At 41.2% G+C, this 22,022-nt stretch overlaps 2 protein-coding genes across 11 annotated transcripts in view; both read left to right on the top strand.

Annotated features, from left to right (window-relative positions):
- Positions 1-683: 683 nt before the first annotated feature.
- LOC112824789 (probable G-protein coupled receptor 141) lies at positions 684-5,772 on the top strand. The gene is made up of 3 exons (XM_073898645.1): positions 684-811; positions 1,905-2,030; positions 3,466-5,772. Exon 3 carries the CDS (start codon positions 3,501-3,503, stop codon positions 4,386-4,388), a length of 888 nt encoding a protein of 295 aa, XP_073754746.1. The 5' UTR covers positions 684-811; positions 1,905-2,030; positions 3,466-3,500; the 3' UTR covers positions 4,389-5,772.
- NME8 (NME/NM23 family member 8) overlaps positions 5,773-22,022 on the top strand; it is an 85,493-nt gene continuing 69,243 nt past the window's right edge. For 2 of the 10 annotated variants that reach the window (XM_073898643.1, XM_073898640.1), the window contains exons 1-4: positions 13,122-13,366; positions 14,076-14,115; positions 14,198-14,255; positions 14,459-14,565. In XM_073898643.1, the coding sequence (XP_073754744.1) occupies positions 14,083-14,115; positions 14,198-14,255; positions 14,459-14,565 (198 nt within the window). In that variant the 5' untranslated portion in view covers positions 13,122-13,366; positions 14,076-14,082. The other 8 variants (XM_073898637.1, XM_073898642.1, XM_073898635.1 and 5 more) reach the window with 8 other exon arrangements.

The following is a 22,022-nucleotide window of genomic DNA, read 5'->3' as shown; positions in this document are numbered from 1 at the left end:
TTTTTATCCTTTTGAATTCCTGTAGCTGAGCAGTAATATGATTTGGGCTGGGTTTGCCTGCCACTGGAAGGCATGTTGGTCTCGGTCCTAAACCCAGTGCTTCCTTAAAAATATGCTTTGAGGTCTTAGCACAGCTAAACAAGACTATGAAGGTAGAAAGTGAGGTTGATGTAAGAAAAGGAAAGACCTTTGAGAAAAATGAAAATGAGCCCTCTCATGGAAGTTATAGTACCAGATGTTTGGGCTTCAAAAGAACCATATCTCCAAATATGATTTCTGAGGGGAGTCTTTGAAAATTGAAATACAGAGCTATATTTTGAGCACACTGTTGAGAATATGAACGTCTCCACGAAAGTACTCCTCTAGGTCATTCTTACATTCTGAATGTAAAACACGTGGGTGAAAACATACAAGTCTGATAAGAGGCAGCTTTTAAAAAAAACTCTGGATGTTTTCTGGAGGTTGATAAGAAAAATTTCTGCAAATAAGTCACTGACAGTAAAAATGAAAGCCTTTATGTGTAAGAATGCTCTTTTATCTGTTTAACCACGAGCTGTAGAGACAAATATCCGTTTGTGGTCCAGGAGGTTTATCTGGGTCCTCCATCTTGACTGTTCAACTTTGGAAGCCTTCGGTCTAAAGTGCATTCGTCATTCATAGCCCACCCCAAGATTTCTCTTGAATCTTGTCATTACTGGAGTCTTGATTCTAGCCACCTGTTCTTATTGCTTGCCCTCATGTAGAGCACCCACAAATAAGCAGCGTGCCCTGAGTCTTCCATCAGAACCAAATCCTCAGAGGAAAAGAACATGTAAGTAGTCTGGGTAGTCATTTGTTTCTGCTTAGAAAACAAGCAAAGAAATACCTAGAAATTACAGGCTATTGAAGGATAATGTTTGGTGGGGACATGGGGGCCGTGTCCTTAAGTCCTGAGGGGGAGAAAAACAGTGGAACATAGTCCCCATGTATTTAAGTATTTTTAGGACAATTCTGAGAAGTAACTACAGAAGAATGGGATCTTGTGTTTATGAAATATCCTGTGTACATTATGGAGGGAGAAGTGGCATTCGCACTTTGAAGCCCTAGTCTACGTCAGGGTATCTGTTAGGTTCTTTACAGACACAATCTAACTTCCTTCTTACAAAATAGATCTTCTCATTCCCATATTTACAGCTGAAGAGACAACTTTAGAGTTAAGCGTCTGTCCCACAATTAGGCTGCTAGTAAATGGCAGGGTACCCTGTTTCCAAATGTCATACTGCCTGGGGAGGTGTGTCCACTGAAACTGTGCAACTGACAAATAATTTAGATTTTCATTGCTTTAAAATAATTTCAAACGTGAATCTTGTCTTCTTAGACTTGAGGACTGCCCACATATTAAAACTCAGTTGGTATCATATTTGTTCATAAGTTATATAAAACTATTCTGTTTCACACAAAAATCACATAAGCATTATATAATTTATTTTATTAAAAATTTTTTTTAAAAGATTCTATTTATTTATTTGAGAGAGAATGAACAAGAGAGAGCATGAGGGGACAGAGCTCCTCACTGAGCAGGGATCCTGACACAGGGCTCAATCCCAGGACTCCAGGATCATGACCTGAACTGAAGGAAGACCCCCAACTGACTGAGCCACCCAGGCGCCCCAGCATTATATGTTTTAAATATGTACTTTGTGAAAATGCATATTCCAGCACATAAAATTTATGTTGTTAAGCAAGTTATAATTACATTTTTGAGTTATAATAAAATTTTATTTGACAGCATCTATATATGCCAGGTCCAATATAATGTTTCACAAACAAAAAAATTAGTTATTTCCTCTGAGGACATGCTGGAGTAGCAGAAGAAAAATTCTAAGATATTTTAGACATTCACTGTGGAATAACTTCTCCTTCAGATACAAATGCTCAAACTTTGCTTCTGGCCATGTGGATGGGAGATACATGAGGAAAGTAGACACAGATCCTTCTGGAAAGAGAAGTCTGACCTGTTGATGCCTGAGACCCATACTGTCCAATCAAAGGTTTGAAAAAGTTTTTTATTTTTTATTGTCAGATATTCATTAAATACTTACTGATGCCATAACAATTTTATGTGACTAACAGTATATCCGCCTAGGTATATAGAGTAAGGAGAAAGGGGTAAATGCCTTTTTGTTTCTGTTGTTTCATGTTAAGAACCATAACTTTTACATGGCTTTTTTTCCTGTTGTTATCAAGCTGTCTCAAGTACACTAACTCATGCAATTTTCCAATAACCCCTTCATATAGGCAGTACGACCTTTCCCATTTCACAGCCTGAGCGCCGTCGAGCCAGGTGACTCACATACACTCCCACAGCGCCTCAGTGACAGATCTGGCGCGCATTTGCAGGATGGCAGATTGCTATGAGTCACTGCTCCTTACACATCCATACCCGAAAAACTTACATAAAACCTAAACAGGGACGCCTGGGTGGCTCAGTCAGTTAAGCATCTGTCTTCGGCTCAGTCATGATCTCGGGGTCCTGGGATTGAGCGCTGCGTCAGGCTCTCTGCTCAGCGGGGTGTCTGTTTTTCCCTCTCCCCACTCTCTCACTATCTCTCTCTCTCTCTCAATAAATAAATAAAATCTTAAAAAAAAACCCCAACTAAACAGAACTTACTCATCAACCCCAACTTTTCACCAAAATGTAACACTCTAGTCTAAGAAAAGATCCAGGGTTAGCAAGAAGAAAAGAGTGCAGAAAGTATGTAAGAGTGTGTGCTGCTCCCTGCTCAAAAGCTAGTCATACAAAAGATTATATACATTTATTTATTTATTTATTTAAAGTAGGCTCTATGCCCAACATGGGTCTTAAACCCCAAGGACAAGAGTCACATGCTCTTTGGACTGAACCAGCCAGGCGCCCCAGTAGAAAATATTTTAAAATGTCTGATGCATCTTCTTACAATAATTGTGCACAATTTATATGATCTTCTCTATGTTATCTCAGATTGAATTCTGACAATAGGAGGAATGACCTTTGTAGATATGAGTGTGTAGTGTGTGTATACTGACTCTGCCTTTATTTAAAATTTTGTTATTTTATTCATCATGAATTTTTTGCATTAATTTTGATTTTTTTTTTAAAACTGCTTTAAAGTATCTTGATTTTGATTACTGAGTTTTTGGCCCTTCCTTAAATTTTATGCCACAGGCTAACATGTCCCATGTTAATCCCAGCCCTGGTATGTGAGCTTTGACATATCTGTTAATAGAATGCCTGGGTGTACAGTTATGAATTTTATATTCAAACAAACTTACTTTTGTGATTTTGCTTCACTCTGTCTCTTCAATATGTTTGGGTAATTAAGGGGAGTCCCTGACAATATTTATTGGGTATACCACTTGAGTTTGTAAACAATTGGTTGGGATTGCAAAAGTGTAGGTGTATAGTTTCAATATATCCATTATAATTTTGTAAAACTTTTGATTTAGGGGTTTATGGTCTTCTAAGCATTTTGTGGTGAAACATGGAGCCCATCAATACGACCACCCTGCCAGACGCCTCAAACACAGAACAAGGCCACTGCAAGGGACACTGCAGGATGATTCTGATAACACTCTACAGCATGGTTTTGCTTGGAGGCACTACTGGGACAGTATTGATGGCACGTATGATGTGCAAAAGGAAAAGCCAATCAATGATTGCCATGATCGTTCTCAATATCATAGTGCTACACTCAATCCTCCTGGTCAGCCTCCCATTCCGCCTCAGTTATTATATCTTAGAGGTCTGGGAGTTCGGATCCTTTCTCTGCCGACTGGTCAGCAGCATAATATACGGTCATATGTACTTCACCTTTGTTTTCTATGTGGCCATTGTCATACTCCGATTGCTCATCTATTTTAAGAAACTCCAAATACAACAGTTGCAAAAGTACCACATGGTAGTTTTAAGCACTGTTATTTGGACCATTGGTAGCCTTGTTTTTTGGCCAATATTATTTTTGCAATATGGTGTACATCCAAGTTACTCAGAACAACAACGATGCTTTGAGTTCTACAAAGATCTCGACCGCAGGGAACTCATTATCTTGAACTACTCTATGATTGTCATTATGATCTCAACGGTTGTGATACTCTTTCTGATGCAGATGGCCGTCATCGTTCAACTGATAAAAGCTCTCTGGCCTAACATGTGGGCACATCAAGACTATAGAGCTCAAATCAAAAGTTTCTTCTTCCTCCTAGTAATAGTGGTCTGTTTTATACCCCACCATGTATTCCGGGTACATTTTATTCAAAATTACTCAGAGATAGACAAGTCTGAGTTAGTTCTTTATAATGAAATTTTTGTTGCTTTGACTACCGTCTGTTGCCTGGATATGGTGTGTTTCATAGGTGGGGTTATCCATTAAATACTCCTTGTCACTCACTTTGTAATCAGTTTTTTACAGTTGTGACAAAACAGTTTCAAATGAATGGCTGCTACCATGATTTCAAAATTTTTCAAATTCTCTGCTCTTAATTGGCACTGGAATTATTTTTCCGTGAAAAGGTAATGAAGACTGATTGTTCCCCTCTTCTTGGATGATCTGTTCTCCATTACCTGTAGCGTATGTTTAATTTCCATAGCTCTACCCCAGTTGACCCCAAACATCCTTTCCAGACTCAGCTGCTACCTCTCTTTCATGCAGTACTTACTCATGCTAAGCACAACTACTGCCTTCCCTATGCAACAATCCAGGCTGTTCTCTGCATTTGTTCTTGCTGAGCTTTGATCTTAGAATGTTCTTGCCCTCCATCTCCAAACTATCTATTCTTCAAGGTCCAGAGAATTTGAAGATATGGACTCTAGAAACCTTAACTTATTCAACTTATGCTCAACCTGATGTACGTGCCTCTTGAAAATGACTGACAGCCCGTGAAGCTATGGCTGCTGGCTGTGGTATTTGGAGGAAAGAGCTAGCTTCGATAGTCAATAGACTTGACTATTGGGAGGAAACACTTCCAGGATCACTGGAGCATTAATACTGTTTGATTCTGACTAGGACTTTGTAGGTACCCAGGAAATAGAGAATGCCTCCCAGATTGACATTTCCAGACATGGATCCATTAAGCAGGAAAAGAAACTGGAAAAGGTAGAAGGCAGCTGGTCTTAGTTGAAGCATGCTATACGAGACTATATTAGACTATATGAGAGCCCAAACTTCTGAGAGTGTGGGACTGTTCTTAAGCTTATTCAAGGCACTCTATATGACCAAGCAATATTACATAATGAAAATCAATTCTGGTGTCAGTTAAACTCAATAAAAATAACCAAGATAAGCAACTTGGATTGAGGTAAGTAGAATCCAAGTTGGTTGTCTTGGTTATTTTTATTGTGTTAGCTGATACTTACCTGACATAGAAATTGACATGCCCTTATACTTTGCTTATAATAATGCTACCTTTGATATTAAATTTAATGAATCAAATAACCAAACCCTAAAGTGGTTGACAAGGCAGCATAGTTAATTAAAAAAAGAGTTTGGGAGTCATCTGCACACAAGGATTCAAAGCTTTTTAGTAACTATGGAATCATGGATGAAGTATTTATAATTTCTGAGCCCCAGTATCCTTCATTATAGGGTTTGGGTAAAGTTGAAACAAGACAGCAACATGTGTTAAATAGTGTCATAGTGCCTGGTATGTGATCCTCAGGATAACATTACTTATTCTCCAAATCCAGTGACACCTTTTTGCAAATAATTTTAAAATAGATTCAAAATGTTGATTCATATAAAAATATATTTTAGAGGTTCAGACGCTATTGGCCAATAGCAACTCATGCTTATGTAATTATTAAGGCTCAGATGCTATTGGTCAATGTTAATCTCATGCTTTATGTGATTATTAAGTCAGTAACTAAATGAATGCTTATTCCTATTTTTGCTATAAGAACTTGTTATTATTATTAATACTTAGAATACTATAGAAGAACCATTTTATAAGCCTGCTGTCACAGAACAAGATAAATAGCAGTGCCCTTAAATTACATGTAATCACTTTTTCAGGGGATATGGTATGTTCTAAATAACTTCAAGATTGTGATTGATTGTGTAACTTTAGGATATAGTCAGGACTCAACTTACCACTTTGTTGGGTTCCATGAATTCCTTTTAATATAGTGGGCAGCAGGGCTAAGGAGGCCTCTAATGAGCCCTGCCTAGTATTTCTGCCCCTTTTTAATCTCCCCTTTTACTACTGACTTTTTATGAATGAAGTAGGGCAGAGCAATGAGCTATCACCTCCAGCATTAAGTTATAAAAGGGCTATGGCTTCCATCTTGGGCATCCTTTCTCTCTTTCTTGCTGTCTCTCGATTGCTTCAAGAAGGAAGGAAACCATCTGCCATGTCATGGGGCAGCACAAGGGGCAAAGAATCAAGACCTTCCAACATATGGGTGAGCTTGGAAGTGGATCTTCTGAGACCTGTCAGTAGACCTGGCGTAAGCTCAGAAGCAAATCCTCTCCTATTTGAGTCTTGAGGTGATTGCAGCCCTGGATGACACTGAGTGCAGCTCACTGAGAGACCCTGAGCCAGAACCACTTGGCTAATCTGCTCCTAGATTCCTGCCAGGAAACTATGAGATAATAAATATTTGTTGTCTTAACCTAGTAAGTTTCAGAATAATATATTACGCAGCAATAGGTAACAAATACAGTGAGCGAGGTTTTTATACCTGTGGAATGCTGCCACATAAGGCACTTGTGTCTGAGATTGACAATCCACTTGTTAGGTCCTACCTGCTCCAGCTGTTCATGATAACAAGCACATCGTTGCCTATTTTCTGAGTCAATAAGAACTGTGTCTGGTATTGTATAAGCTTTGCTTCTATCCCTGAAGAATAGAAGTAGGAATATATGATATTACATGGAAATACACTGGGGTGGTTTAGGGTGAAGATTGCAAAGGGGACAGCTGGGGAGTGGGTAGGAATCGCTCTTTGTTAGTCATATTGACGTAGAGATTACTGGTGCTCTGAGTGTGGTTCCTAGACTACCACCTGCAGAAGAGCATCTGGGACCTTATTAAAAATGCAAATTCTTGAGCTCTATCTGAGACCTACTGATTCAGAAATCATGGATGTGGAACCCAATGATAATGTGTTTTAACAAGCCCTCTAGGTGATTCTGATGTGAGCTAACGTATAAGAATCGCTGCCCTAGATTAACCTGATAGATTAAAAATGGACACAAAATCTTTGGCACGGCTCCCATTGTGAAATGGACTGTCCCTTACTCTTCACTGGGAGTGGAATTTGTGACAGTGCCAAGCAACAGAACACAGGAGAAATGACACTGCCTATTTCCAGAAGTGGGCCTTTAGAGACTAGAAATCTCTATTTCCTGTCCCTTGGAACACTCTCTCATGGAGCCTGAAAGTGTCATGGAAGAAGTTCAGCTTCCCTGCTGGGGAGAACACCTGGAGATGTCTGCAATGGACAGCTGGAGATGATGTGGAGATGAACCCAGATAAGCCCAGCCTTCCAGCCAAAGCCCCAGGAATGTGATGAAGCTGCTTGGGCTCACCAGACCACCCAGCTGCCACGTGGATACCACCAAGTGATCCCAGTGCACCTCACCTGGTGCAGAGAAATGGCCTACTCAATCCTGCCTGAATTCCTGATCCATACAATTGAGAGATATAACTAAATGATTGTGTTAAGCCACTAGATTTGGGGGGGGCAACCTGTTATGCAACAATTCATGACTCACTACAAATGAAATTCTGGATCAGTGCTGCTCAATAGAAATAGAATGCAAGTCACAAAGGTGAGCCACATATGTAAAATTTAAAATTTTCTAGTTGCCATATTAAAAAATTAAAAAGAAACAGGTGAAATTGAATTTAAAAATAATATGCTTTATGTAACCCATTCTAGCCAAAATATCATTTAAAGAAACAATTAATATAAAAATTATTAAGGAGATTTTTTGCATTCTTTTGTTCCTATTAAGCTTTTCAAAATCTAGTGTGTATTTAAGGCTTGTAGCACCTCCTAATTCTGAGTAGCTGCATTTCAGTGGCCACATGTGGCTCATGGTTAACGTATTAGCACAGATCGGGATCATCCAGAGATCATCTAGAGATGTACCTGAGGACCCTTTTCTTACAGGAGCCTTGTATCTCTCTGAAATTCACTTTCCTCCTATGTGAAATGGGAATAACAGAACCTACTTCAGAGAGTGGATATAAAAATTAAATGGTATTGTATGAAATGCAAGTAGCTGTGCACAGGAAGTACAAATTCTCTGTCTGTCTATCCATCCATATATATACTATTGGTTCTGTTTCTGTAGAGAACCCTGACTAATACATGTGTGATGCAAGATATCCCAGATATCCCTAGCTTTTGCTTATAGGAAAATGTCATGTATGTTTGTATTAAGCAACTTATGATTGCTTCAGTCCACAGACCTAAGGGTCAGGAAGCCTTCCTCTTGCAAATCCACACACAGGACCATCAGCTGCAGCCACCACATAGGTCTGTCCTGTCCTTCCTCTGTTCCTCATGCTCCTGGTTGGCAAAATCTTCTCCCCACAAAGTGGCACAAGATCTCCAATGTCCATGCCCCAGATTCTCTGATTCTTCCAGTGTTTACAGTCACTGAAACACGAGAGCTCTGCTGGGCTCCAAGGCCATGGCTGGACAGAATGAATGGTCCCTTCTCCAAATTCAGCCACACTTCCTTGGCGGACCCACAAAGCAGCTCTGCCTAGGCCCAGAGTCTCTACCACTGTCTTTCATACTTCTGTTAGCTCTGACCTTCATTCCATGTCTAGAATCTTTTAAGTCTCTGGATGAACATCCCTGTCTGTTCCTGATCTTTTTCTAACCCTATATGTTGTTCCATTCGCTGTTCTTCTCTGCCTTGCCCTGCTCTGAGCATCAGGAAACGGGCCCTGGTGCCCGGTGCTTTGGGTTTTCCTGGTATTGGGCTCCTGGTTGGATTTGACTGCTGGGAGTTACCAGCAGGAGAGTCAGTCCAGAGGGAAGAGTGAGGATGAGGCACTGATTCTCTGCCCCTTCCCTACGCTGTCATCACACATCCAGCATGGCCTGCAGCCCTTCTAGGCTTCAGCTCCTGCTTTTGTGGCCCTGCTCTCCGGGCATGCCACAGAGAATTCCAAGGTCTTTTCTTCCCTTTGTCCCTTCAGGCCTGGACTTGGTGCTGCTATCTCTGTTTACATCAGTGTCCCTTGTTGGCTTCCTCATTTCTGCTCACACCTCTGGAAAGAGTCCCTTCATTAATGCCTCTTCCGTTTCTCCTTCTGAGTTGCATTCTGTTTCCTGCAGAGAAGCTGGTTGATATTCCAAAAGAACTCAAATTCATTCCTGAGAGCAGAGTGGAAAGAAACTCCCATTCTCTGCATTGTCTTGGGCTACCTGACTCAAACGTGCTCTTCCCCTTCTCATGAAAGCAAAGATTTCACGAATATCAACAGATGCAAACAAATAATGAGGTGGGGTGCAGAGGCAGAGATGTTGACAATAATATCACGGTGCTAGATCAAAAGGTAAACACGGCCTTGGATGCCTTGGATGCATCCATAAAGAGGACTTAACCACCTCTTCCCCATTTCCCAGCGAGCAAGGTCAGAGGCTTTAGCTTCAGCCAAGACAACTTCACGTCACAGCACTGAAGAATCTAACAAGAGGTTCTGGTGTGAATCCATTGCTCTCCCATGAAAAATCCTTCCAACTCGTTCTGGTTTTGGAGAGAACCAAAAAAAAAATCCACTAATAATTATAAAAGCACATGTGTCTTGAAACTGGATTTCAAGTTTCTATTTCCACATGATTTTCCACTGGGCCATTTCAGGTGGAAATGTCAAATAGATTGCAGGAGGAAAAAATGGTACCCCCTTAAGAAGAAATGGTGCAGGGCCATACCAAAAGGTCAGTATCACACACCTGTGGCAGGGGGATTTTTTTTTTTTTTTTTACTTTGATGAATTTGCTTTAGTGCACTAGTCTCCATTTAATTTAACAGTGATAGGGATTTTTGTGGAAAGGTACTTTTGCAGGTTTTAGATAGATGATGCCCACACCAGAGTACTGATTGAAATATTTTAGAGTTATATCTCTGCATGACAATAGATAACAATTATTGAATGCTCACCGTAAGCTAAGGACTGTTCTAAGCCTTACATCTACTTTAAATCATTGAATCCTCACGAAAGTGATTAAATAGGTTCTATTATTATCTCCAGTAAAGACACTGGACTACAAAGAGGATAAAAAACTTGGCCAAGGTCACAAAGACCCCCACTACCCAATTTTGCCTCACAGGGATTTCACAAAAAATATGTGTATGTGGGGGGGGGGGCTGTTAGAAAAGCCTTAACGTAATAAGTGTTATATATTCACAAATTACTGATCACACAGGGCAAGGTTGATCTTGCTATTATTACTCAAGGACTTTTGTCCTGTTACTTGTTTCCTGGGTATTCACTCATTCTGTGGATCATAATAATACCGATTTAGCAGTCAATAATGGTGGGACTCATTAGTCTTCTCCTTCCACTTTGTCGTCCTAAAATCCCTGAATTCATGATCTTCCCTCCAGTTCTGATACTTCTTTTTCCATCCCTCATGTGAAAGGCATCATTCACTCAGCCAAATCTGAAACTTTAGCGTTTTCTGTGGTTTCTCCTCGCTCACCCCTGCAAAGTGCTACTTCGCAAGTCCTATTGATACTAACCCCCAAATATCTCACAAGTCTTCTTTGCCCCTTGTCTGTGGTCTCTGCTTTCATGTAGGCCCTAACCCCGCCCTCCCGGATTGCTACAGTAGGTTTCTATCTTGTCTCTGGTTTCGCTTCCCCAACCACATTTACTCCAATTGTCACACTGATGTCACAGTGGTTTGTTTTTTTTTTTAAGAATTGAAACCTTTTTATGTCATCCATTTGTTGTAAATCAACTTTGAGAAGTTTCATACAGCTTTCCCATAAAGCCCACATGCATGATCATACTGTGAGATCTTCTGTATGTTATGTAAATGAGCCTTGCGCTCCTCCCCGGGCGGAGATTTTAGCATTATAATGAGGTAAAGGTAGTTGTCGGTCATTCTAGAGGTCACTCCACAGTCCTTTGGCACAGGCTTGGGTCAGGAGTTCTGCTCAAACTGGTCTGGGCGGGCAGGGCAGCCTGGAGGTCTTGTCAGGGCAGTCCTTTTCGCTGGGAGGGATTTCGCTTTCCTTTTGCCTGAGTTAAGAGCTAAGCTGGAAAGAAGAGCTCAAGGAACAATGTGAGACAAAGGGGTCAGTGAGTACAAGCAGGCGGGCAGTAAAGGTCAGGTCTTGGGAGCTGGTCACAGATTGACTGGATAAAAATACAGCTTATGGATATAGACTTTTGAATGCTAACAGTTTTAGACCACAGGGAATCTCCAAGATACTTGTAATAGAAATAATTTGCGTAAAGACAGCAGAAAAGTCACTAAAAGCATAAGATATTTGAATAACTTTATAAAATAGAGAAAAACAGGATACAGAAACATGGTCATATTTCTTTTGGTCATGCTGGAAGGAGCACCAGTCCTCCATCTGGGCCTTTTTCCCTTCTGTGCCCTCCCATCTCTTTAAGGGCTCTATTTCTTTAACCTTTGCTCTCCTGACTTTGAAAAATCACCATTTAAATATGCCAATTATCTGCAAATCTCTATGCTTGCCCAGATATTTTGTGGATATATTGATTTTTCTATCTAGAGGTCCCCAACGTGTTAAGCACACCTTCCCTGAGGTGTGCAAAATAATCTGTAAGATTCCAGGAAGAAAAAGTTAGATATTGCTAATTGTGTTTATTTTCTAATCTGAGAAATGAGAAGGATATTATGCTTTGTTATTATTTATATATTCGTTATCAGCAGTGTCCTCAATGACTTCTTTGTCCTCTCATTTCTGTGTTGCACAGTACATGCTTTGTCTCTAGGTTTCAACCACCCACCTACCTGCAAAGGCATGGGGAAGCTCAAGTTCTGTCAAGTGTTTCTTACAGGGAGCTGGTCACACATAGGCACATCCCAGCTACGTGTGGCCATTGATTCTCCTCTCACCTTTCACCCTTAACTCCTGAGTTTCAACAAATCCTAAATCCAATTATTATTCCTGATTGGTGATGACAGGCTCACACGTCCACTCCAAAACCACTCATGGACACCTAGTGGCAGAATATCATTTGTCTTTACTTAATATACTCCATAGTGTTGGCCAAGAGTCACTACGGTGCTCCAAGTAGCTTGGGAAATAAGTGGCTTGGGAAATAAACAATAATCCAGACCAGCCGAGATTAGGCCATTCTATACATGTCACATTATACCCAAACTGTTAACTTTATTAAAATAATAATAAAAGAATCTAGGTCATAAAATAGGAGAATCTTTGCAATGCTTTTTGTGGCATAGAGAGTACCTATGAAAAATATTTTTCCCACATAGAGTTTCACTGGTTATCTCATGGGAAAGCTTATGCAAAAAGAAAGAGTTTCAAATTTGAGGACATGTGGTCGTCAGTATATTGCTATCTAACAGATATATTTTAAAACATAATCAACATTATTGTTCAAGATTAGAGTGCTATTTTAGAACAGTGAGAAAATGACTACTTTTTGTAACAACTCATGGTAAGGAGATAAAACTGTATGAAAGCTGGTATTTAGACATGTTTCTGTATTTAACATGATTTTAATGGTGGAAGTGGCCAAGCATTTATTCATATTTGGGATCTGGCAAGTTTTGAATGAGTTGCAACTATTAATTGGCTATGAATGCTAGAATCTGGCAAAAATCAGTGAAAACATTCTGTAAAAATCTATTGGCTATGTGGAATTTGCAATAGAATATTGTATACCTTATAACTATTTACTTGTTGCCACACATTTTTTTTACGTATGTCAGTAAAATTTATAATGATTTGTAATAATTTCCAAGCGAGCTAGCTGTTAACATGGACCGGCACACCAATGATTATGACTCAGATGTCCAGAGCCCGGGAGAGCCGCGATCAAGCCTGCAGGCGGCAAGCGCCTCCGCGGCGTCGGGGGCTGTCGGGGCCTGAGCGCGCAGGCGCAGGGGCTCTGGGCAGCGGTCTCACCGAGAGCAGCGCAGGACGTGGTCGGGGCCAGGACCCGGGATGTTAGGGATCCCGGGCCTGCGCGCTGGGGCCGGGGAGCCTCGAGGCACCGCCCCCGCGGGGGAGGGCCAGGCTCGCGGCGCCAGAGGGGCGGCGGCAGACGTTGGCCCCTCCTCCTGCCGCCGGTCCCGGGGTCCTCGTCTGGCCTCTTCCGGGGGACCCGCGCGGGCAGACAGACAGACTGACAGTTCAGCGTTTATCTGCTCCGCGCCTAGGTACTCGGACCTGTTGGAGCCGTGCTCACAAAGGCCACAGGCCTCGCCCAGGGGGCTGGTTTGGATCCTCGGGGATTTTCGTTCCTGTAAACGTCCAGGTGTAGCTCAGAGGAGGACCTGTTCTGTGTAAGGCTTGTTGGAGAATCCAGCACCCTTCCTGGGAAAACTCCTTTGTTTTGTGCCAGGTCCGTTGTCACACACGCAGGCGTAGTCACACAGAGCGCCCCTGACGCCACGGAATGGGCCGTTTGGGCCTCACTGACTTAACACTGCGGATAGTTCATGATGTGCTCAAGAACACCCTAGGGTCTTGTTCTAAATATTAAACCTCGTGGAGAGGGACCCGAGAAGGATGCATGAGCACGGTCATAGACAATTAACACGTGTGCAAATGAAAATAGAACACCGTGAAACTTCAGGAAAAGAAAAATTGTAATGAAATGTACCTCCTCACATTCTTACCTTGCCTCAGGATTATTGGGAGAGTAGATAATACGGCTGATGCGGGCATTTAGCGTCGAGCCCCGCCCGAGGAATCCTTCAGCGGCATTGGCTCCTCTCCCCACAAAAGGGGAGAGCATATAATCCGGTACTGCCGAAGGAGAATTTCTATGGGGCATTAAGATGCTGCTTGAATGTGTAAATTTAAATTTAAATTTAAATTTCCTCTTCAACATTTTCTATTTGTCTTCCTTTTTTCCTGTGATAGTGGATAAATGGCAGGCAAAAAGCGAGAGATCCAGTTACAGGTGAGCATGACCGACCAACAGTCTTTTACTTTGGGGCGCGTTGGCCCTTGAAGACCCCTTTACAGTGGTGTCCTTTTTGTAGGCAGTCGTTAATAGTCAAAGCCTGTGGGATGAGATGTTGCAGAACAAAGGCCTGACAGGTAATGGGGTTCTCCTGGTTGTCCAGCCATTAGGAGTTTGGCCCAGGGCACCTCATGCGCCCCCCCCACCCCGAGTGCGCCTCCCCACTAGCAGTGTAAAAACCTGCTTCATCTGGGCCCCGGCCCCAGCCTTGGGATAAACTGCTATTCTGGATTCTTTGACTCTTTTTTTTTTTTTTCCCATAAATATTATCATCTTCTAGTGATCGACGTTTACCAAGCCTGGTGTGGACCTTGCAAAGCAATGCAAACGTTATTCAGAAAATTGAAAAATGAGCTGAACGAAGATGAACTTCTGCATTTTGTTGTAGTAAGGATTTCATTTCCATTAAACGGTTATTTTCTTGATACTTCCAAATGTTTAGATATTGTCTTTAAGGATTGTCTGATTTTAAACAACCTGCCAGCTCTTCAATTGTGGACAATATTTACTTGGCGGTTTTACTATATATCTAGTTCTACTGGATCTGAGAACCAATCACAATTTTTATCCCATTTCCCATCGTGTTGAGGTTGTTTACCATGGTTGTGAACATCAGAAAGTATACATATGGATGTCTGTCTGTTGATCTGTTTCTTTTCACCTGACTGGATGTTCAGTGTGTGTCCTTTAGAATCGGGGCTGCAAATGCTGTTTACTGGATAGGTCTCTGGGCACTTAACCCAGTTACCAATTTTCCAGTGGTAGTGATTTTCCCCTCACTTGTCAGCCAGATGTGACAAGGGATTAAAATATTATGGCTAAACTTATTGGGCTTCGTTGTATTGATTATTCAATTTGTGCACATCAAGTTATCACCTGCTTAGAGCTTTGTTGTCTAATATGGTGGCCACTAGACACAAATGGCTTTTGAGAACTTGAAATGTTGGCTAGTGCACCCGAGGAACTAAATTTTTAACTTTAATTAATTTAAATTTAAATTTAAAAACCAACAATCAATTCAGAAATTATAAAACTTTTTAAGTTGTTTGGGACAACCTGAGTATGTGCATCTACTTTTTTGGACTATACATTTTATGAAATCAAATTACAAATCAATGGTTTCTGATTCAGAGTTAGCCTACAAATTGAGATGTACTCTAAATGTAAAATACACACCAGATTTTGAAGATTTAGTATGATAAAAGGAAAATGGAATATCTCATTAATAATCTTTTACAGTGATTACATGTTGAAATGACTATATTTTGGACTAAGTAAAATATATTTTTACATTATTCTCACATGTTTCTTTTTAGTCTTTAACTATGATTACTAGAACCACAGAATTTAAAAATATATTTTTAAATACATCTATTTCTGTTGGGCAGAAACAAGTCCAAACCAGCTAGACCTAAGGTTCAGAAGCAGATAACTGATTTCATATCTTTACTTTTTACACCTAAAATGCATAGTCCCTAATGCAAACATGAAACCTCAACCCCTTACATGTTTTCATATGTACAATCTCTCTGTGACCCTTCCCAACCCAGACGTTGGGATGATTTTGTTGATTGACCTTAACTTGATTGTCCATCCCTTCTGCGGGTACATTCTTTATAGGACTTCTTTTTCTTAGTCAGGGTTACAGTTAAGCAGCCTAAGGCTTAGAAACTCACCTCATTATTTTTTCTCTTCAAGAGAGTAGGTGGCTATATACAATTGTTAAATCTTTTTTTTTTTTTTTAAGATTTTATTTATCAGAGAGAGCAAACACAAACAGGGGGAACGGCAGGCAGAGGGAGAAGCAGGCCCCCCACTGAGCAGGGAGCCTGATGCAAGACTCCAAGACTCCATCCCAGGACCCTGGGATCACGACCCGAGTCGAACGCAGACAGAATCTTAACCAACTGAGCCACCCAGGCATCCCTACAATTGTTAAATCTTTTTATCCAGATGCTGACTTTGTCTTCTGAAGTAAGAGTGTTGCAGTTTTTGAAAGGGTGACAATCTGTAACAGCCTGCTTCATTCTGAGCCACCTGAATGGATCTGGAATATGATTTGAGACTCAATCCTTGGCAGGGAAGAAAAATGAAGTTCAGAGGACACAGAATGGGGCCTAATGGGGATTGCCACATACAGTAGACACAGGTTAACACAAGTTAAAAAACAATATCAGAAGGCTCTAACAGTTGGCAAATGGATGATGGAGAATCAAGGGTTGGAAAATTCTTCTGAGTCCTGGCAGTTGGCATTAGGGAAGTTTGTCTGGAAGTAATAGGAGTGCAAGTTCATGGGCTAGGACTCATGGGAAAACTCCAGTGTCTAAAAAGGAATTGAGATCAGTGGGGAGACCAATAAAAAGGCAGCCTCCCTGCACACCTGTCAGGCTACCTGGAAGGGAACTTGGGCATAGGAAGGCAGGGCAAGAAGTCCTTAGACACTGAGAAGGTTTAACTTGATGCTGTGTTCCCAGGTGCTTTAGAGGTGTTAAATCCCTCTTTGTTGGAGTCTGGGTCAACCAACCTGGATAATATGTGCTGGCTAGGCACTGCTGCGGAGGGGTGGGTGTGGAAGGAGAATTAGACCACATGGTGCGTTGGACGCCCTGTTCAGCTCACCTCAGAGCTGTGCGGGGATATAGGTCTTAAGGGTGCTTCCTCCCAACCCAGTGACTTCTGACTGTCCTCCCAGTAGTACCCCAGCCGGACAGAATTCCTCAGGCTCCACAAGGAATCTGTTCTATTACTATAGCCATCCCACTGGGAAGTGCTAGTAAGTTCTTCCCAAAATATGTTCATGTTACTCTTTATAATACTAGCATCTGTTGAATTTAAGAACAAAAAATTTTGTGCATCCCTGAATAGTTTCTCTTCTGTTAAATTTGAGCGCACTCAACAATAGCACATTCATATAAACTGATGCTGTTTTTTGGCTATGACTTGCCTGTAAAGGATGAAAAGAATTAACATAGTCGCTAAACCTCTATTGGGAGCAGCCTATGAGGTTGCTAAGCTAAGTGGCCAGTATAATTTTGTTGTTGTTACATGTCCTTTTAAAAGACTTATACTAACATTGTACCTATAATAAAAATTCAGTGAATATTCTTTATTGCAGTTCTTTTATATGATTAAATACTCTAATTGTTAATACTTTATTATAATATAAACATTATAATGATGATACCTAGAGTGCTTTTAAATATATTCTTTAACTTCTGTCCTTTAATATTATAGATTAGTACCTTTCACCTCCTTCCTTTTTTTTCTAAACTGTGGAAGCTTGAGGAAAAAAAAAAAGAAAAGAAAGTCATGTAGAATCCAGTATGCTAAAAAAAAAAAAAGGGGGAGAGAGAGAGAGAGATTACAACACAGCTCCTGTGGCTGACAGGGCTGAGGGACCCTCTCTCGGCTTCCTCACAGTGGTTACCTTCAGAAATCCAGTTTGAAAACAATTGCCTTAGGTTGCAAAAACATCTCGTAGAGAAAACTCTACCAAATGATCTCATTTTGGCCCTAGACTTTTGTTTGTTGGGAGATTTTTGATTACTGATTCAGTTTCTTTGCTGGTTATGGGTCTGGGCTGTTCAAGTTTTCTATTTCTTCCTGTTTCAGTTTTGATAGTTTATATGTTTCTAGGAATTTATCCATTTCTTCCAGATTGCCCGATTTGTTGGCATATAATTTTCCATAATATTCTCTTATGATTGTTTGTATTCCTGTGGTATTAGTTATGATTTCTCCTCTCTCATTCCTGATTTTATTTATTTGAGTCCTTTCTCTTTTCTTTTTGATGAATTTGGCTAAGGGTTTATCAATTTTATTAATTTTTCCAAAGAACCAGCTCTTTGTTTCATTGATCTGTTCTACTGGTTTTTTGTTTGTTTGTTTGTTTCTGTATTGTTTATTTCTGCTCTATTCTTTATTATTTCTCGTCTTCTGCTGACTATAGGCTTCATTTGTTATTCTTTTTCTAGCCCCTTTAGGTGTAAAGTTAGTTTGTGTATTTGAGATTATTCTTGCTTCTTGAGGTAGTCTGTAGTGCTAGATATTCCCTTTTAATGCCCTCTTTTGCTGCATCCCAAAGGTTTTGGACCATCATGTTTTCATTTTCATTTCCTTCCATGTATTTTTTAATTTCTTCTTTAATTTCCTGGTTAAGCCATTCATTCTACAGTAGGATGTTCTTTAACCTCCATGTATTTGTTGTCTTTCCAAATTTTTTCTTGTGCTTGACTTCAAGTTTCATAGTGTTGTGGTCAGAAAATGTGCACTGTATGATCTTAATCATTTTGTACTTGCTGAGGCCTGATTTGTGACCTGGTATGAGATCTGTTCTGGAAAATGTCCCATGTGCACATGAAAGGAATGTGTATTCGGCTGCTTTAGGATGAAACATTTTGAATATATCTGTGAAGTCCATCTGGTCTAGTGTGTCATTCAAAGCCCTTGTTTTCTTGTTGATCTTCTGCTTAGATGATCTATCTATTGCTGTGAGTGTGGTGTTAAAGCCCCCTACTGTTAATTGTGTTATTATCGATGTGTTTCTTTACTTTGGTTATTAAACGGTTGGTAGAATTGGCTGTTCCCAAATTAGGAGCATGAATATTTATAATTGTTAGTTTTTTTGTTGGATGGAACCCTTTATTATGATATAGTGCCCTTCTTCATTTCTTATTACAGTCTTTGGTTTAAAATCTAGTTTGTCTGATATAAGTATTGCTAGTATGGCTTTCTTTTGACTTCCATTAGCATGATAGATTGTTCTCTATCTCCTCACTTTCCATCTGCAGGTGTCTTTAGGTCTAAAATGAGTGTCTTCTAAGCAGCGTATCGATGGGTCTTGTTTTTCATCCATTATGACACCCTATGGCTTTTGATTGGAGCATTTAGTTCATTTGCATTCAGAGTAATTATTGATAGATATGAATTTAGTGCCATTTTATTACTTGTTTTGTCCTTCTTTCTGGAGATTTCTTGTGTTCCTTTCTAGTCTTCGTTGCTTTCGGTCTTTCTTCCCCACTCAAAGAATCCCCTTTAATATTTCTTGCAGGGCTGGTTTAGTGGTCATGAACTCCTTTAGTTTTCATTTGTCTGGGAAACGCTATCTCTCCTTCTATTCTGAATGATAATCTTGCTGGATAGTATATTCTTGGTTGCAGATTTTTCTCATTCAGCACATTGTGTATATCATGCTACTTTATTCTGGCCTGACAAGTTTCTCTGGAGAGATCTGCTCCTAACCTTTTTATCTTCCCTTATAAGTTAGGGACTTCTTTTGTCTTGCCGCTTTCAGTATTTTTTTCTTTATATCTGTATTTTGCAGATTGAACTACAATATGTCTTGGTTTGGCCTACTTTTATTGATTTTGATGGGAGTTCTCCATGCCTCCTGGATCTGTAAGTCTGTATCCATCCCCAGATTATGGATGTTTTCAGCTATTATTCCTCAGATAAACCTTCTGCCCCCTTCTGTCTTCTTCTTCTGGGACTCCTTTGATGCAAATGTTATTTTCATCGAGTCACTGAATTCTGTAAGTCTAGTTCCATGATCCAAGATTTTTCTTTCCCTCTTTTGATCAGCTTCATTATTTTCCATAATTCTATTCTCTGTATCATTTATTCATTCCTCTGCTTCTTCCAACTTTGTGGTCATTGCATCCAGTCAGTTTCAAATCTCAGTTCTTGCATTTGTCGTTTTGGCCTGATTGGCTTTAAGCTCTTTTTATCTCTGTGGTAAGAGACTCCCTGATGTCTTCTATGCTTTTCTCAAGGCCAGCTAGTATCCTTATGATTGTTGCTTTAAAATTCTGGCTTTGGCATATTGCTTACATCCGTTTCAATTAGATCCCTAGCCGTGACCTTTGCTTCTTCTTTCTTTTGGGATGAATTCCTCTGTCTTGGCATTTTGTCTAGGTTTCTGTCTTCTTCTCTGTGTTAGAAAAGCTTGTGTTGTTTCCTGCCCCTGAGAGTAATGGCTTTACGAAGAAGAGGCCATACAGTGTTCAGGACTGGTGCCTCAGGAAGTGTCTCTGGTATATGCTGTGTGCACTCAGCTGCTGTATTATGGCTGCTCTTTTCCTCAGGTCAGCTGTCTGCAGAGGCTCTCCTAGCCTGCAGCGGGGAGTGTTTGGATCTTGGTCAGAGTGTGCTGAGTTTTAACTAGGTGTGCTCTGGTCTGCTTGTTTCCAGTAGAGCTGAAGCTCTGCAGAACTCTGTGGTCGGTAGTGGTGTGTGTGTGGTGGGGGAGTTGTGCTGTCTTCTTGGGGAGGGGCCTGCTGCCCTTGCTCTCAGGCACACTTGCTCAAGAAAGCAGTACCAGCAGAGTGCAGGGGGCCAGGCTGGCTGTAGAAATGTCGCAGCCAGTGTTAGCGCTGTGCTGTTTACTGATGTTGGGTTATGCTGAGGGGCAGGGGAGCCAGCGAGTTCCTTTGTCCCTGCGGAGGGACTTTGTGCTCACTGCTGTCAGGAAAGCCCTCCCAGAAGAGCGATAATTTCCCTTCGGGTGTCGTGGATGTTTTTCAGGTCACTGTTTACATAGTCTGTGTCCAGGTTGCTTGCCTGCCTGGACCAGTGCAGGCACTTTGGGTTCTATCCTGCTCCAAACTTGAGGAACCTGGTGTGGTGGGGACCTGGCTGGTCTTCTGTGGGAGGGTCTTGCCTCACTGGGGTTGATGGTTTGACCCAGAAGGGTGGTTGCACCAAGATGCAGGAGCTTGTGGCTTGGGGCAAAGCACACAGAAGAGCCAGTGTCCAGGTTAGCTGCCCTCAACAAGTGTCTCCGCACCTGTGCTGATGGGCGGGGGAGGGGAGTGGTGCCTGCTGGCTCTTTTGTCCCAGGAGAGGTAAAACCACCTCTTCCAGATGTGCTCCAAGAAGGGGGATCTGTCTCAGGTGATCCACAGATCACACTGTGGGCCCCGGGGTTGCCTGCCTGCCTTCTCTACAGGAGCACTGCAGCGCCCTCGGGCTCTGTTCCAGCCACAACCCAGACCTCTAAAACTCCAGTCTTTGAGCCCTGCTGGTTGTAAAACTCACAAGAATCAGCCTCTCATTTCCCAGTCAATGGCTTTGGGGAAGTGTGCTCCTTGCTTGATCCCTTGTGCGCTCCTCTGTCTGTCTGTCTGTCTGTCTGTCTCTCTCCTCTCTCCGAGACCAGGATGCCCTCCCCTCTACAGCACCTGCAATCTGTTTCTCCCCCAAATCACATCTCCACACCTCCTACCTTCTGCAATGTGGCCTCCTCTCTCTCTAGTTGTGCAGTTTGTTGCCAGTCCTCAGCTAGATTTCTTGGGTATTCGGAATGATTTGGTATTTATCTAGCTGTGTTCAAGGGACAAGGCAAACCTAGGGTCCTCCTACTACTCTGCCATCTTAGCTCCCACAGGGACAACGTGAAATTTATGAGAAAAATTTAAGAAAATTACAAACATTAAAAAAAACTTGAAATTTGACAGCCACTTCATTCAAGAAGCACTTACTAAGCTCCTTTTTTTATTTTAATTTTTTTCTTTTGAGCTTATTTTCTCTCAAAAAATTTGGATAAAGTAAGCTCCTTTTTAAATATGGCCCCATGACTGATGCAGAAGGAGGGTGACACGCAAAGGGGAATATGAAACATCATAGATCTAATCACAAGAAGTGAGATGGGGGGGCCCCCTACCTGGATGGCTAAGTTGGTTAAGTGTCCAACTCTTGATCTCAGCTCAGGTCTTGATCTCAGAGTCACTTAAAAAAAAGGAAGTGAGATAGGCCCATATGATGGTGGTACAATACTGAAAGGAACAATGGAGTCCCCGAAGGAAGGGCAGTAGAGTTCCATGTGGAGCAGGAGAGGATTTGCAGCA

This window comes from Callorhinus ursinus, unplaced genomic scaffold (genome assembly GCF_003265705.2).
Source record: "Callorhinus ursinus isolate GAN/ISIS: 27379988/994484 unplaced genomic scaffold, GSC_fseal_2.0 scaffold12, whole genome shotgun sequence".
Lineage (NCBI taxonomy): Eukaryota > Metazoa > Chordata > Mammalia > Carnivora > Otariidae > Callorhinus > Callorhinus ursinus.
Note: the sequence above shows the minus strand (reverse complement) of the source record. Positions and strands in the feature narration are given on the sequence as shown.